Source organism: Chaetodon auriga, chromosome 10 (assembly GCF_051107435.1).
Source record: "Chaetodon auriga isolate fChaAug3 chromosome 10, fChaAug3.hap1, whole genome shotgun sequence".
Classification (NCBI taxonomy): domain Eukaryota; kingdom Metazoa; phylum Chordata; class Actinopteri; order Chaetodontiformes; family Chaetodontidae; genus Chaetodon; species Chaetodon auriga.
This window is the reverse complement of record NC_135083.1, coordinates 5,643,686-5,660,327: the sequence shown is the minus strand read 5'-3', so window position 1 is coordinate 5,660,327 and position 16,642 is coordinate 5,643,686. Positions and strand designations below refer to the sequence as shown.

At 43.3% G+C, this 16,642-nt stretch overlaps 2 protein-coding genes across 3 annotated transcripts; both read left to right on the top strand.

The window, feature by feature from the left end:
* The first annotated feature begins 523 nt into the window (after nt 1–523).
* LOC143327326 (oxysterol-binding protein-related protein 2-like) lies at nt 524–8,834 on the top strand. Its single transcript, XM_076741609.1, has 14 exons — nt 524–619; nt 935–1,078; nt 1,167–1,278; nt 1,646–1,721; nt 2,199–2,333; nt 2,947–3,044; nt 3,159–3,341; nt 4,026–4,133; nt 4,229–4,318; nt 4,403–4,529; nt 5,000–5,119; nt 5,553–5,676; nt 5,822–5,912; nt 6,590–8,834. The coding sequence occupies exons 2-14, from the start codon at nt 1,042–1,044 to the stop codon at nt 6,690–6,692; spliced, it is 1,404 nt and encodes a 467-aa protein (XP_076597724.1). The 5' UTR covers nt 524–619; nt 935–1,041; the 3' UTR covers nt 6,693–8,834.
* Nucleotides 8,835–10,571: 1,737 nt separating this feature from the next.
* LOC143326427 (proteasomal ubiquitin receptor ADRM1-like) lies at nt 10,572–16,579 on the top strand. Of its 2 annotated transcripts, none has more exons than XM_076739930.1 (10): nt 10,572–10,662; nt 11,219–11,446; nt 11,529–11,645; nt 12,386–12,509; nt 12,623–12,709; nt 12,833–12,929; nt 13,932–14,173; nt 15,021–15,178; nt 15,577–15,679; nt 16,212–16,579. In XM_076739930.1, exons 2-10 carry the CDS (start codon nt 11,237–11,239, stop codon nt 16,313–16,315), a joined length of 1,242 nt encoding a protein of 413 aa, XP_076596045.1. In that variant the 5' UTR covers nt 10,572–10,662; nt 11,219–11,236; the 3' UTR covers nt 16,316–16,579. The 2 variants fall into 2 exon arrangements, with proteins under 2 accessions (XP_076596045.1, XP_076596046.1); XM_076739931.1 differs by having other exon boundaries at nt 10,632–10,662; nt 11,222–11,446.
* Nucleotides 16,580–16,642: the final 63 nt, after the last annotated feature.

Below are 16,642 nucleotides of genomic sequence, written 5' to 3'. Positions count from 1 at the left end.
CGAATGGTTCTCTAAATTGTGAGTTAAGTTTAGGGGTAACTGATCAGGTAGGTCTAAACTGCCACCTTGTGGATTACTTGAGCACTATATTAACGTAGCTGTTCCCTGCAACTAAAATAAATGAGGGCTTATTTGTCTCAACCCACTTACCCTCAACCTGAAGCTCTAACACAGACTTTACAATTAATTTAAGGAACAACCATCATCCCTGGTCATTGAGTGATTCGGGTCTTTTAGAAGAGCTTTTACTTCAGCCTCTTCCTCCTCACCACCTGCCCACTGGAAACACAAGAACTTGTGTTCACTCAACGTGTGTCCATCAAGACATCCATCAGAGAAAATGAGTGAAAAACACGCACAAGGTGTGAAAAGTCCATCCGTCTTAAATTAAAATAATATTCGGACGTTTTAATTTCTCATTGTTCTATTCTGAAAATAGCTTCTAGGCTGAACTTCTGCTCTTTGACTTCTATTTCTAGCCTGCTCCTGGCTGCGCTGTGATTGGCTGTCGGACCTGTCCGTCACAGTGTCCTTGCCGCCTACTTCCGCCCTGTTATAGAGGCAGTGTACTCTTCGATTGTTTACGTTACTAGAGCATTGATTTGACCTTAATTCACAGGTATATTTATTTGAATTGTGTTTAAGCCTTCGTTTCAGTGTATTTGTTGATAACGTTAGCTCGTCTCTGCAGCTCACCCTACAGTCGACGTTTTAACTCAGTGTAGCAACGATGCTAACGGCTAGCTAGCCGGATAGCTAGCTAGCCAGCTAGCTAAGTAACAGCTAAGTTAAGGCTCTTTGGGGAACAGAGCTACTGACAGCGAGCTACAGTAGAAAGTTGTTATTTTTATTCACGGCCTGCACTAAATAATGTTTGATTTTAACAACCAGAGCCAGCCACCCTGCTTGGTGTAACCAGTCCGTGCTGTTGCAGGTTGTGATTGGCTGACTGTGATGCTTGGTGAGAGGCTGGACTGCAGGGACAGGCCGGTGGTGGAAACATGACTTCTGAGTAACACATAGTTACTTTCTGTGCTCAGTATGAACAGCGAAGAAGAGTTTTACGACGCTGAGACAGGTGAGGCAGCTGGACAGAAGTCTCATATAGTGAAACCTGCTCGCTTCCGGTGCCCTTTCTTCCCTCACCCTCCTCTTGTGTCCATCAGGGCTGGAGTCAGATGATTCCTGTGAGGTCAGTTTTAAAGATGCCCTGGTGTTTGACAGCAAGCAGGTGACTGATGGCCGCGCCACGCAGGAAAATGGAGTGTGGGAGCGCAGGTGAGGATTCACACAGAAGTGTGGTATGGTATGCATGTCTGTGTGCATGTTACCACATGACCACATTTGTCTTGTGAGGGGTTTCAGCGTGTCCTCTTGCATGCCATGTGCACACATATGGAAGCAATGACGACCAGTGAAACCACGTTCTTAGGCTCTTAGCTAGTGAGCACCTCCTCTCCGAAGCTTATCCAGACAATTTTAACTCGGAAACATCTGGATTTTGATATAGAAGATTGGGTTATGCGATGCTGTCCTGTTACCTTTTGTGCATAGGTGCCAGCTGTTAACAGATACTCTGTCAAACTTTTTTTTTTTGTTCTCGTCTCACTTTTTTTTAATCTTACTTGGTCCTAATGTGCACCAGGAAAGCCCTGCCTGCTGAAATGATCTCCAGAAACAATTTCAGCGTCTGGAGTATACTCAAGAAATGCATCGGCATGGTGAGTCCATCCTGCTTCCTCACAGATCAGATCACAGAAAGTTACGCAAAGCTAATATTCTGTGCAGCCAATCCGACAATTTAATCTCAATATCTGACATCAAACTTGCTGCAAACAAGCTGTGATCAGATTCATGTTTCAGCTTTCGTCACACTGCTGCAAGATTAGTCATGACTGAGCTTTTCGCTCTTTTCTCTGCTCAGTTGGATATATTTGACTTGGAAGTTGCTTTTTTTGGCAGCCATCTGAAAGAATCAAATAGTTTAACTGAAAATCAGAATAATGAATAAAACACATGTTTTGTCACTCCTAGATTTAACAGGCGGAGCACTGATGTTGCGTAAAAGTTAGATGATTGCGAGTTTGGTTCTGTGCTCGGTGTCACACTGTGAATCTGATCTGCTGTAAAAAGTCGCCTCTGTGTGCTCCTGCTCGCTCATCTTCACTCTTCTTTGATGCTTTTATGTGCTCTGACAGGAGCTGTCCAAAATAGCGATGCCAGTTGTGTTTAACGAGCCGCTGAGCTTCCTCCAGAGAATCTCGGAGTACATGGAACACACTCACCTCATCCACAAAGCCTGCAGTCTGTCTGACTCAATAGACCGCATGCAGGTAGAGATAACAGATGACTCAGATGTTACGGTTTTGTTCGATTTTTCACGTTATTTTTGTTTCTCTTTGAAATGAGTTTCCTCTGTGTGAGCATTGTTCTAAAGACACCTGAACAGATGAATGTACCCGAACTCTGATTTAAGGCTGCAACAAACAATTGTTTATCAATGAGTCTAACCATTAGTTTATCATTTAGTCCTTGAAATGTCAGAAAACTGCCAGTCGACAGTAGCTTGTTTTTTCCGACCCACAGTTCAAAAAACCCAAAGATATTCAGCCATAGATGGAAACGCACATACTTTGCATTTTCCTTTGCAGATTTTCTGTAAATCCGGTTAAAATTTGTGCTACATGTGGTTGGAAACCTGGTTAATGTCAGAGACGTTGCAGCCAATATAGAATTAGTTGTGTTTCCATCAGCAGATCCAATGACAGGAGAAAACATCTGTTCAGACCTTACTGTTGTTTGACAGCGTGAAGCCATGTTTTTTCTTTATAGTGGCATAAAATGAACAGAAAAATACAAATTGTTAAGATTTCCTGATTGTGACAGCTCCATCTGTCAGTCGATCAGCTTCGTTCTGCTCTGATTCTCTCCGTGTCTCTGTGACAGGTGGTTGCTGCGTTTGCTGTTTCTTCTGTAGCATCTCAATGGGAAAGGACTGGAAAGCCATTTAATCCTTTGCTGGGGGAGACATATGAGCTGATAAGGTATTGGAAAAGCCTACAGAGGCATACATTGCGTAAAACAGTTTTTTCTTGATGTTAGACATAAATCAGCCAAAATGGTTTCAGTCATTTTTGAGAGTTTTGCTTCTCTGACAGAGAGGACGAGGGGTACAGATTGATCTCAGAGCAGGTGAGCCACCACCCCCCCGTCAGTGCCTTCCACGCCCAGTCTCTGAAGCAGGAGTTCGAGTTTCACGGCTCCATCTACCCGAAGCTCAAGTTCTGGGGGAAAAGTGTGGAGGCCGAGCCCAAAGGCACCATGACGCTGGAGCTGCTGAAGTGAGTATCAGTGTAGGCGTCTGCACGCTGACTCACTTTATGATTACCTTTGTTGTTGTTGTGCTTTTAGTTGCTCTATGTTTGCATGTATGTTTGAGTAAATGTTTTGTTTTGTTTTTTTTGTTCACTTCAATATTTACACAAAAACTGTACATTTAAAAAAAAAATGAAGAAAAGTTTAAAGTGGCCATGACACCAAACTATCTTTGAAGCAGTAGCAAACATCAGGGGACAAATCTGATTGGCCACTCCTCACTATCCTAAAGTATGATTGGCTGTCTGTCCAGTGAGAGGCCGACAATGGTTCCAGATTTTTGAAGAGTAGTTGTGAATGTGCATTGAATTTACTTTTGTATTTAGCCTACTTTAAGAGGCACAGTCTCTTTTTGAGGACATGCTTTATATTACATTTATATGTCGCCACTCTGTTGTGTTACGACTGGTGAGACTGTTTATGTTTTAAATACAAGCAATATAAGAATCTGTAACATACTGTAAACACATAGACACAGACCAGCTGTTTCCCCCTGTGTCCAGTCTTTATGCTAAGCTAAGCTAACTGGCTGCTGGCTTCAGCTTCATATTTAACAGAGGTATCAGGCTTCTCATCTACCTCTTGGTAAGAAAGCCAATGTGGGCATATCCTCAAATGTGTTCCCTTAAGATTTTGGGGTTTTCTTACAGACATAAAGAAGCGTACACGTGGACAAACCCAATGTGTTGTGTGCATAACATCATCCTGGGCAAACTCTGGATCGAGCAATACGGAACCGTGGAGATCGTCAATCACAGGTAAGGTGACACTGACAGGTGTTTAATTTTAGGATTTAAACTGGTTGGAGCAGCGACTATTGATTGATGCGTCTATCTTGTCTTTAATTCTTCAGCACGGGTGATAAGTGCGTGTTGAACTTCAAACCGTGTGGCATGTTTGGGAAAGAGCTGCACAGAGTAGAAGGTTACATCCAAGACAAAAGGTAAGAGCACGACGCCAGCGGCGCCGTTCGTAGCCAGTGGCTGTGATTCATTTCCCCTGAACTGAATTTGATGTCTTGGAGCAGTAAGAAGAAGCGACGGGTGATCTATGGAAAGTGGACAGAGTGCATGTACAGCGTGGACCCCAAGGTTTACGAAGCAAACAGGAAGTCAGACAAGAAGACGGCGGGAGACTCTAAAAAGCTGAAACCGGTGAGCGCTGCTCAGATTTTCCGTTAATTCTGCTTCGTCTGATCTGTTCTCACGTTTGTCTCTGACATGTTTTACCTGTCGTACATCGTGAAGTGATCTGAATTCTACCCACCGCTCTAAATTTGTCTCTCAAATGGTATCTTTTCCTTTCACAATAACATGCAGTGGCATTAGTAGAAGGTAAGGTAAAAGTGTATTTGATATCTGTAGTGTGCTGCTGCTGTTGTCTAGTTCAAGTTATGTTCAAAGTGTAGTGTATGATTAGATCATTGCCAGCACTAATCCATGATGTCTTGCAATGACATGCACTGTTGCTTGAGAGACGTGTTGAATTTGTGGCAACTGTAGTTCTGTGAATCACCTGTTTGCACATGTACTGTTCGTACTGTAAGCTTTAGCTTAGCTAGTCCAAGTCTGATAATGTTTTTATCTGTGTGTGTGTGTGTGTGTGTGTGTGTGTGTGTGTGTAGGAACATGGCTGTGAAGGTGAGGAAGCAGATGAGATGCCAGAAGTTCAAGAGACTGTGACTGTGATACCAGGAAGTGCCTTACTGTGGAGGATAGCGCCGCGGCCTGCTCACTCAGCACAGGTCAGTATCACACACACACACACACACACACACACACACACACACACACACACACACACACAGGCGATGCTGTGGGGTTGAACACGTGTGTGAAGCAGCCACGTTCTGCAGTTTGTAGCTTCTCTGCAGCAGCGTCCATATTTGAAGCTTCGTAATTCACCGCGAGCTGATTGGTTCTGCTGATTTTGAGCTTCAGGTGATTGTTGCTCCATGTGATGAAGCTCTCTGAGTGAAGACAGCATGTTTCTCACTGGAATCATGCATGTCGATACAGAGATAACTTCAAATTCGCCAGAAAATACACCAAATGCAGTTTATTGAATTCATTCAGAGGCAAAGAACGACAAGGCTGATTCATTCGATTAGCTAATTTTAATTTCCGTGAACAAATATCTTTCTATTTTTGTTCTCCCTAACCTCTTCTGCTGTGTAGATGTATAACTTCACCAGCTTTGCCATGACACTAAACGAGCTGGAGCCCGGCACGGAGAGACTACTGGCACCAACAGACTGCCGGCTGAGGCCCGACATCAGAGCCATGGAAAATGGAGACATAGGTAAGAGCGACCTCGTGTAAACATGAAGGTTTTGGCTTTTATACACGCCGAGAGAAGCTGGAAATATGACACCTGTGACTGCATTAACAGGGCCCCCCTGTGAGTCTGTGACGGCGTCTTCATTCACTTTGTGTTTGTTTTATAGACGCAGCAAGTACAGAGAAAGAGCGGTTAGAGGAGAAACAAAGGGCCTCTCGCAGGGAGCGCTCCAAGGATGAGCAGGAGTGGTCAACCAGGTGTGTCTCTTTCTGAGGTTTCTATTATAAGTTACAGCCCCTCTGACATGCACCTCGTTACGTAAATGTGATGAAACGCTTAACATGTCGACCTCATGTTAGAATAAACCAGAGCCACTGTCTTACTGTGTCAGACCAGGTAACGTTTCCTCACCGCAGGCCTGATTTAGATGCTGTCAGATTAACTTGAAGGCTGCAGCGCCTTTGAATGCACAGAGAGAAATCAGATTAAATACGTTTGAGGAGATTCTTCTCATGTAAGGTCAGTCCGGGATGGTCTCTCATGGTGTTGATGAAAAAACTAAAAACAAAAGAAAACTTGTTTAATAATAATGAGACCAGAATCTCCACTTAGTAATTTCAGTTTTCACTCGTGCCAGTTGTACGAATTGTCGGTCACGTGCAGCATGTGAGTGAGCATGACTGACAGAAAACATCACTTCAGCACATCCGTGAAGAAAGCAGTGGATTTCTGCTGTGTTACAATGAGAAAATTAGACTAAACGTTTAACCGGCATACAGATGTTTCCCTCTGCAGCCGTCTCTGGACGTAGTGCCAAGGCTGTTTCTCACACTCTCCCTGCTGAATGCAGAAGAGGCTCATATAGCTCATGTTATGTAACGCTCTTTAACCCTGCAATTTCAAAAACGGGTCCTGCGTGTTTTTGTCTCCTCAGATGGTTTCAGCTGGGAACAAACCCTCACACGGGAGCGGAGGATTGGCTGTACACAGGTGGATACTTTGACAGGAATTACGCTGACTGTCCCAACATTTATTGACGCAGGAGGTGCTCCGCGCCGAGATCTCCTCCCTGATAGGATTCACTTTATTTCTCAGCATCTAAGATTTGTGTCTTTGCGACGTGCAGACGCTCACTGGTACCGCGTCTTTGTGTGACCCGATGAAAAGCTGATATCCAGATGTTATCAGGCAGTTTATCAGATCATGACTGTGAACTTTTTCCACAGGCGAAATGTTATATTGAGGAGAATTTTAGAGTTTACTTAACTGTAAATGTTGACGTCAAACATCTTCATCTTTATATGCCCTAATCATGATTCTGACGATGATAGTCCCACCTGTATGTTACTCACCTGTCCAGGGTTTTAAACCAGTCACCTGTGCGTGTGTGTATGTGTGTCTGTGTGTGTGTGTGTGTGTGACCATGTTGCTGCAGGACACAAAGCTCTGACTTCTAGATGATATATTCAGTTTTAATAATCTTACCTGTAGACACGCCACACACTTCTGTCCAGTTGCATTCAAATATCAGGGGTTATTTAAACACATCTGTTACTTTTATATATAACCTACTTGAGTGTTAGATATCTATTTTATTTAGCTGTAAACATCCCTAAAATGTCACAGGTGTGGTCATTTTCTGTGAATACACACTTACAGTAGAGATGAAAGCTGCTTATATCCATGTTTACTGGCACAGTAAACGTAATGTTGGTACATTATATTGTTGTCCACTGTAACATAGATGATGTGTATAATAAGTGGTGCATGCATGGTCACCAAGGTGGTTATCTACACAAGTTAAAGCCATAAAAACCTTCTCTGCACTAAGTATAATAGTGTAAATGCATTCATATGAGAGTTAAAGCGAAGGGACGCAGAATGTTTGAAGCGGGAGGTTTCTGACACTATAGGAACCGTGTCGATGGGAATTTCTGAGCCTTAGTCGAAACAATGATAATTCTGATATTTTTATTTGTGTTATTTTGATTTTGGCGTAATCGTTCTCTGAGTTTTGGAGCTACAGATCCCATAATTCGTGAACAGGAAGTATAATGTTGCCATGGAGTCGGTTAGCCAGTAAGCTGTGGGCTACAACTTGAACCCGTTTTTTTTTTTTTTTTAGCCTGTATTTGTTTACATATTGGCAAATTGGCACCATTAAAAAAAATATACCGAATTGGCTTTTGGCAGTTCCTGTTTTCAGCGGGCCCATCGATGCACACTGGACTGTTTTGATATCAAAGAAAATGTAAAAATGTGACGTTTCTCAGGCAAGTTCTGCAGCTATAAAGAGCGACTTTAGTGTATGATTTCTGGGCCGGATGTTTAAGATATCCCCAGGAAGCGTAAGTCGCTCTGAATCTAAAGATATGTGTTGAATATCATTGACTGAGTTACGACTCAGTCTGGAGTTTTCAGGCAACTTGCGGCTTCTGTCTCTCCCTCCTCACAGCTCGAAAACCTCTGGTTTAAAGAGAAAGCTGTGTCACACTGACTCCTGATTATAGACATTTTCCCTCACAACTCTGAATATTGCCAGAGTTTCCACTTCGATGCCCCGGGTCATTTTTCCGACGATAAAAGCTGCCTTCAGACGCAGCGGCAGCAGCGAATAACACAGGACACTGTAGCCATCATAAACCTATGCAAACGGATCATCCAGTCTGCCTCCAGAAATGTGAAAACTAAGAATCAAACACTCAGCTCCTCTTTAGCTAGTCGCCAATGTGTGCTTGAGACACTCCAGAGGCAGCAGTGAATGAATGTCGTCCGCTCATGATATAACGCTTCCATACATACAGCGGTGCGGTCGTTACGGTGTACAGATGTTTTTGTTTGCGAGCACTAACCTTGCATAAACTGCACATTTGAATGCTCACAGTCCGTTGCACATATTGTATAGTGGAATATCCTCCGCCATGTCTTCCCTCAGCTACTCTCAACTCTACTCTGAACTCAAAGCACTTTGTGAGGCCTGCAGACGCTCAGGGGTGCAGGTTCGGTCTGATGCTTCTCCCTCATCCTAAAGTCTTTACCCTCTCGTTTTGTCTGGCATCTGTTTGAAAATGTTTACATTCTGTGTTCATTCATCGTGTTTGTTCCTCTTCATACTAGCCACACACCCCCATGCGCATACACGACATATTGGAGAAATAAATTATGGACTATTGAAACAAGCAGCCCTGTCAGGTTTTGCTTTCTGTTAACAGCATCTAATCACACCAGTGTGTGTTCTTCAGACCAGTGGATCCCAGCTGAGGGGTCACAAGAGGATTCATAGCTTAGAAAAGAAAAAACATGTTACTGCAGCACAACATGATGCTTTTTTTCTTTTCTTTTCACTTTCAATTTTTCCTTGTTTCGTGTGGAAATATGTCCCTTTGAGTCTCTAAAGGGACATATTTAAAAACCACATTACTATAAAAATCAAATGCAATTCAGCCTAAAACTGAGGAGTCCAGATTTATTTCCACATTAAGGTTAAATAATCAACTTTAGGCAAAGCAGGCAACTGTCCAGGTCCCCGCAGCAACATGAGTTTCATAGTTGCGTTAGATTAATTATGATTGTATACACCACTAAAACACAGTATCTACTGAATGATTCAGTTAAAGTGACTCCTGCTTTACTACCTGTTTGTGCTTACATGACACATTTTCCTTAACTTCTACATTTATGACCAAAAACCTGTGAAACCACCGACATCACCATTACTCTCAGCTGTACTTTAGAGGTAACTGGTAAATATTAGCATGCTAACACGCTAATAATAATAATGAACTATTTTTAAAGCAAGAATTGCGGCTCAAAGTACTTTACGCCAAAGAAATCAGATGCTAAGTGCTTCACATGAAAAAGACAGAGGGTGAACATAAAAGCAGGGACGGAAAATTATTGTGAAATAAAACAGAATAAAACCACTTGGTAATAATAGTAAAAATGAGAGTAAGGGTGAAAATAAGGACGATGCATAAAATAAGATTGAAAATAAAACTGCTGAATATTAGTAATAAAATAAAGTTAAAAATAGAATGTGTAAAATATGACTATTTAAAAGAAGTGCAGCAGTGAATGAGTGCGTACGCATGCTGGCACTTTCATTTTAACGTCAGCACAGAATGGCAGTGTTAGTATTAGTACTGGTACCTGGCTTAGTTTTGTTCCTTCTTATTTAAGAATCAGCTGTGTTAGTCAAGTATTTGTACACATGCGAGGAGCTTGACTCAGTGTTACACACAGTTTCACAAACAATTTCTAAATTTAATAACATAGAAATAGACATACAGCTAAAAACATGAACAAGATCAACAAAGTAGAATAATTATCTATAAATATATAGAAAAGAAACAATGACCAACAACATATAATGTCTATATACAGGTCAAGTGTTTCTGTAAATTAGAAAAAAAAAACTGCAAAGGAACAAACTTTTGAGTTGGTAATGTGATATATTACTTTTTATACATGAAGTGGTTCATTATGTGTTTGGTAATAATGTTGAAATGTTAGTACTCGTCAATAAATGCTTAGTTTGTTAATAACCTCTGCAGACGTTTCCAGAAGAGACGTGATCATACAATCCAATCAGTTAAAGGGATTTTTCACAATCAAAAACGTGTCCTTATTAATGCCTTTAAACTGATCTATAAATATACTAGATTTATCACCCATCAATAAAACAATAGATTAGATAGAAAAATACTAAATGCCAGAAAAATCCTACTGCCATAGAAAGTACTGCTGCCAATATTCTTCTGAGAAAACTACTAATGCCATACGTTGTATTGCACTTGAGAAATACTAATACTAAATACTAACCTTAGTCTGATACAGACGCTATTTTGTTGTGCTATCTCTACCGAACATGCGCATTCGATTTAAAGCCCTTATTATTGACACACGGTACGCCCAATCACAGCGCAGCACCGGCGGCAACCAGCCAATCACGACCATCCTCAGTGCGTTTGACTGCTCTCCGGCAGAAGGATCCTTCAGTGAGTAAATGTGAGTATAAACATCTTATTTTTGACTACGTTTTGAATTCGTAACATGGAAAGCAGGTGTGTTTTCAGTCCACGTGTGTGAAATGTTAAAATGGAGCTCATTCGTGATCACCGTGAGCTGAAAACACGCCGCTCGCCTCAGGATGCACAGTCATCTGTGGCTACTGTGGCTGCTCCAGTAGCCGCTTCATAATGGGAGCACTGGGATGAGTTCTGCTTCTGTCCCGTCTGCTGTTTGTCATTATTCTCTGTTATTTTCGTGTCAGTCTAGCAGAGCCTTATTATTCCTGGAAGATTATAATAAAATCATATCTGTACATTAATGAGGGTGGTGTGCTGGAAACGTGCAGAATGAAGGTGCAAACAAGAATTTCCATTAAAAAAAAATGCATTTATTAAATACTGCAGGACAACATGGTTGTTAGCAGAGTGGAGTGACACAGCAGGAGAAAGACGTCTCCAGCAATGTAATATCTGGGACCAAAGCTGCTCTTCCTGTCCTCCCCAGCCTGTGTTTCTATGTCTGACCGAGGCCTTCCTCCTCTCTGTCCCTGCAGCAGTCTGTCCTCCTCATCATGGCCTCTGGAGCTTTGTTCCCCAGCATGGTGTCTGGGTCCCGTGGCTCCTCCAGCAAGTACCTGGTGGAGTTTCGGGCCGGTAAGATGACCATGAAGGGCAGCACGGTGACCCCTGACAAGCGCAAAGGTCAGGTCTACATCCAGCAGACCGACGACTCCCTCATCCACTTCTGCTGGAAGGACCGGACCACCGGGAACGTGGATGATGTAGGCGACTCAGTGTGCATGTTCGTACTGGCTTGACCTGTGTTTGACCTTTGATATTAACCCCCCTCATGTCCTGATTCAGGATCTGATCATCTTCCCCGACGACTGTGAGTTCAAACGGGTGAACCAGTGCACCACTGGACGAGTTTACGTGTTGAAGTTCAAAGCCGGCTCCAAAAGACTCTTCTTCTGGATGCAGGTACGCGGCAGGACCGTCTGCTCTGGGTTGTTTTCAGCGGTTTGCATTGTTGCACACACATATGCTCTGTGTCAGAATTTAAAGGGTGAGGCTCAAGATAGTTTTCTTATTGTCAACAAATCCCATGAAAAGACCAAAACCAGCGATGAATTTATCAAACTGATAAGTGTCGTCTCTGTAGCAAGAGCCTGAAATATCTTCCTCCTCTGTGCCACAGGGCTCCAAAAACTATTGAAAACACATCACTGAGCCACACTGTTGTACTCAGTCACATGTTCCCTCATTCTGATGAACATGGACTCTGTAGTTTGCTTGATTCAGTCCCACATAAACTGTCCTGCTGCACTGAATGTGTATTAACCCACAGCTGAAAATAGTCCCCCATGAATTCACTGTAGCATATTTTTTCTAACACAATAAAATGAGACTTTAAAGGTGTTTTGAGTCGTTGGGAGGAAGGAATTTATTGACGGCAAGAAAAATACAGAACAATGTCGGCTTCATCCTTCAAACACATGATAATCTCTCAGTGCATCTTTTCAGGTTATTTTGATTTCAGATCAACATGCGAGCGATGATCACTGCAGAGAGAAGACCAGTGATTATTAACGCTGAATTACATCACAGCTCAGCTAAAACTGCTTAATGAACATGAACATTCACGTGGAAACAGATTCTTGTTCAGAAGCTCATCACCATGAGCCAGATGAGACCTCTCAGCTTTGTTTTTCTGGTCTCAGGAGCCAAAGACTGACAAGGATGAGGAGAACTGCCGTAAAGTGAACGAGTATCTCAACAACCCGCCCATGCCCGGCGCTCTCGGCAGTGGCGGCAGTGGAGGACACGACCTGTCTGCTCTGGGAGGTAACAGAAGCTCACGTTTGTTTTCCTGTGTTCAGGAACCTGAAACGTGCTGCCGGAAAGCGCCTGGAAACTGAATTTCATTCTGATGTCACCTGTTCTTTTCTCGTGTAAAGGGGAAGGCGGCCTGCAGAGCCTTCTGGGTAACATGAGCCACAACCAGCTCATGCAGCTCATTGGACCGACCGGGCTGGGCGGGATCGGTATGTAGCTGCAGATCTGACGGCGTGAGAAGATGATGGTCAGACAAAAGAGGAGAACATGTTGGTGAATGCAGCTTCATGCTTTCAGGAGAATAATGGCGGATGTTTTTTTCTTAATCTCAGGTGGTCTCGGGGCTCTGGCTGGTCCAGGATTGGCCAACCTCCTGGGCAGCAGCAGCAGCAGCAGCAGCGTCCCTGCAGCCAGTAACTCCTCCACAAGGTGTGTTTTCCTGTGAAATCCAACTAATATCCTCCTGTTTAAACACTTTCTGTCTGTTGTTTTTTATTTTTGGCCCTTTTGGGTGTTTGGTGGAGATGTGATGTTGAGAAGAAATATGAGGGGCAGCAGTGACAGACAGGAGGTAGAAAAGCACAACAGACTCAGCTGTCTGAGGGAGGAACAGTAAACACCAATTTAGTGACAGTACATTATAATCAAAGATCAAAGGACTCTTTATGGGCTCAGCATTTTACACCAACAGCAACTTTGAGAAAAATCCTGAGCTTCAAGGTTCATTATATGCTTTAGAAATAACACTTTGACAAGGAAAAGGTTCTGAGCAGAAGGTCCACGTCTTCTGGAGCTTTTTTGACCCAGAAGTCAACATATTAGTATGAAAGGGTGGAGCTGGGGAAGATTAGCATTACTACACCTCCATCCTGATGAGATCTAACGGAGAACCTGAGGACAACCTATGGTAGCAAGGTAGCCACGCCCTGAAACATACCTGTGTTATCGTCTGTTTGACTCTAAACGGGACCATAATTTACAAAATAGACATCATGCTGTGTTGAAGAACACTTAAAACTAGTGATTTAAACCATAAACTCATCTGGAAAATGTTTACTGAGGTCATGAATCAGGTGAGAAGTAGGCTCATTTTCTCATACGCTAACATACGATCGGACTTCTTTTTGCAGCCCCCTGCTGGCCATGAGGAAGAATGCAGGTTTGAGGCCACATCAGCTGCACTGTTCAGACTCGGTCTGTGGTCTAAAAATGACTAAAAATTATGATCAAAACAGTCGCAGATTAATTTTCTGCCATCTTAAGAGACAACTGGAAAAAAAGCCAATATGCAACTAATGTGCACACTAATGAACAGTTCATTAATGAAGCAGGCGTGTAGCTTAGCATCAGGTGTTAGCAGGTTGTGTATTTGTACCTCATGTTGAAGTAATCGTCCAGATTGATCCTAAGTTCTTCTCTGTCTTCTCTCAGTCCGTCCACAGCCGTCACCCCCACCTCTACCTCTGCTGCCAGTCGGCTCGGCTCCTCCCAGGTGCCCACCACCCCCATCACTCCCTCCGCCACTTCGGCGGCCTCCCCCACAGCCACCACCCCCTCCACCCCCGCTATGTCCTCTCTGGCGGCGGGGGCGGCCAACCCCACGCAGCCCATCCAGCTGAGGGACCTGCAGAGCATCCTGGCCACCATGAACGTGCCCGCCAGCGGTCAGGGAGGTGAGCGAGCGTAGCTTCAGGCTGACTGAAAGCTACGCCCCTTAAAACCGAGATAAGTAAAAAGCCGAAAGAAGGTCCGGAGGGAAAATACAAAATTATGCCTAATTACTACACTTTCACCTAATTATGCAGGAAATAATTAGAATTGTGAACGCAACAGAGTGTAATATCGTGTAATTTTAACTTAATGAATTCAGTTCGTAGCAGAAGCAGGAACCCCCTGCAAATACTGCAATCTGCTGCTGTTTTGGTTCAGTTTTACTGTGCTGCAGTACGTTAGGCACAACTCTGCTTCCTGCTTCATGGACGGTTTATCGCCCAGCGCACAGATTCACATTTAAAACTAGAAGCCTGAGGAGCAGGAAGAGGAGGAAGAAACAGAATTGGTCGAGGGGTTTTAAGCAGTAGCACCAAATGTTCTGTGGTTCCAGAAAATATGATAGTAAACTGAATATCTTTGAGTTTTACACTGATTGTAAAAAAACCCTGAAATTTGAAGATGCCTTCAGGGGCTGTGGGAATTATAAAAGCATTTTTCACAATTTATAGATAAACTGAGGATAAGAATCATCCAGTTAATTGGTGATGAAAATAATGAGTTGCTCAGCCTGAGTGTGTGTTTTTGGGCACAGCAACACTACATCTCCATTTATGTTATCATCTGACATTTCCTACTGCCATTGAATGCACCAGTGGTCAGTAAACAGAGAAACACATCAAAGACAATGTTTAAGAGTCCACACAGTAGTTAATGCTCCCGTGAAAATGTATCAGTACACCAGCATGTGACATCTTCAGACATGTCTGAAGGCTCTTTCTCTAAACATCACGTGTTCGTTTCCTGCAGTGGACCTCGCCAGCGTCCTGACGCCTGAGATCATGGCTCCCATCCTGGCCAACCCTGAGGTGCAGCAGAGGCTGATGCCCTATCTGCCCTCTGGAGAGTCCCTGCCGCAGAGCACAGAGGAGCTCCACAACACGCTCAGCTCGCCTCAATTTCAGCAGGTAGAGTGTCTTCGCCTCTGCAGCCTCGCTGGGTTCCAAGGTAGAAACTCAGTATTGTGGGTTTTCACTGTTTCCTCATTTGCCACTCATTACCACCATTCCTTTGAAGAGTTGTTAGAGATTTCAGCTCAGTCAGTCATTTAACAGTTCATCAGATAACCCTCTTATTTGCTGCCTGTGTGTGCAGCTTCAGGCGGGACATCTGATGAACACACACACCTCTCCTGGCTCTTATTTCCATCTTGGGGACAGAGTTTGACATTCAACATTAGTCTGTCCTCGGGCGCAGAAGCAGCATGTGAAACGAAATGCTAGCCATTAAGAGGCTCTCTTTGTTGGTGTTTAGCATCTTGCTGTGATATTTGTCCTTATTCTTGGTATTTCTTGTCTCTCTGCAGGCTATGAGCATGTTCAGCAGCGCCCTGGCGTCCGGGCAGTTAGGGCCTCTAATGAACCAGTTTGGCTTGCCTGCAGAGGCTGTCGATGCGGCGAACAAAGGAGGTCAGTGTGTTTGCCCACATCAAGCAGAGACACTGTAACTGTTTCATTGTTCCAAATTGAATTTTCATGTTTTCACTGGAGGCTGTGATTCACCGAGAAAACCGTGACGTTCACAGTGACATTACTTTTCATCAGCGGTGGAGTATCAGTTTATTTACTCAAGCACTGAACATAGAGGAAGTACAGTTTTAAGTGTTTCCAAATGATGCTACTTCACCAGAGGTCAAAGGGAAATATTGTACTTTTTACTCTTTTTACTACTTTTATGTGAGAGCTACAGTTTCTCGTATATTTGTAGAACAAGATTTTATGTGCAAAACACATCACAGATTAAAGACAGATTAAAGTACCCGACAGTACAAAGTGAATAAAATGAGCTATAACTTTGAAGTAGTAGTTACTGGTCGTAGTAGTTAAGGCTGACAGTAATATTCCCTCTCTTTACTGGACTGATGGTTTATACACTCGACTCATTTGCAGAGTAATAATCATTATTTGCAGCCCTGATGTCCTGACATCTCTCCCACTGCAGATGTGGAAGCTTTTGCCAAAGCCATGGAAACGGAGACGAAGTCAGACCAGGAGGGCGACTCCAAAGACAAGAAAGACGACGACGAGGACATGAGTTTGGACTAAGACCTGTAACATTATTATTTAATGTATTTATTTAGCTGCTTCTTCCGTTTTGTAACTATTACACACAAAGGATAGAGTTCCTGGTTAATGCAGTAAAAAGTGTCACTGAGACTCTCCCTTGGCTGATAATGCCGTGTTCATCCTCCAACAGCGCGCTGAATTAATATTACTGATGTGAACGAATGAACACATCTTCTACCTGCATGTCAGCTTCTAGTCAGTCTGTCCAAACACAAAGGGAACAGTAAAACGATGAGAAACGCTCGTCTCTTGTGATTATTTTGCTGAGCGTCTTACCGTCACTTCATTCACTGCAGACTTTAGTTC

Excerpts from the sequence above, each read along its gene's own strand:
- LOC143327326 (XM_076741609.1), top strand. The coding sequence starts at position 1,042 with ATGAACAGCGAAGAAGAGTTTTACGACGCTGAGACAG. Across the intron at positions 3,342-4,025 it reads ATGACGCTGGAGCTGCTGAA|ACATAAAGAAGCGTACACGT; the intron begins GTGAGTATCAGT and ends GTTTTCTTACAG. Across the intron at positions 4,319-4,402 it reads GGTTACATCCAAGACAAAAG|TAAGAAGAAGCGACGGGTGA; the intron begins GTAAGAGCACGA and ends GTCTTGGAGCAG.
- LOC143326427 (XM_076739930.1), top strand. The coding sequence starts at position 11,237 with ATGGCCTCTGGAGCTTTGTTCCCCAGCATGGTGTCTGGGTCCCGTGGC. Across the intron at positions 11,646-12,385 it reads GACTCTTCTTCTGGATGCAG|GAGCCAAAGACTGACAAGGA; the intron begins GTACGCGGCAGG and ends TTCTGGTCTCAG. Across the intron at positions 12,510-12,622 it reads CGACCTGTCTGCTCTGGGAG|GGGAAGGCGGCCTGCAGAGC; the intron begins GTAACAGAAGCT and ends TCTCGTGTAAAG.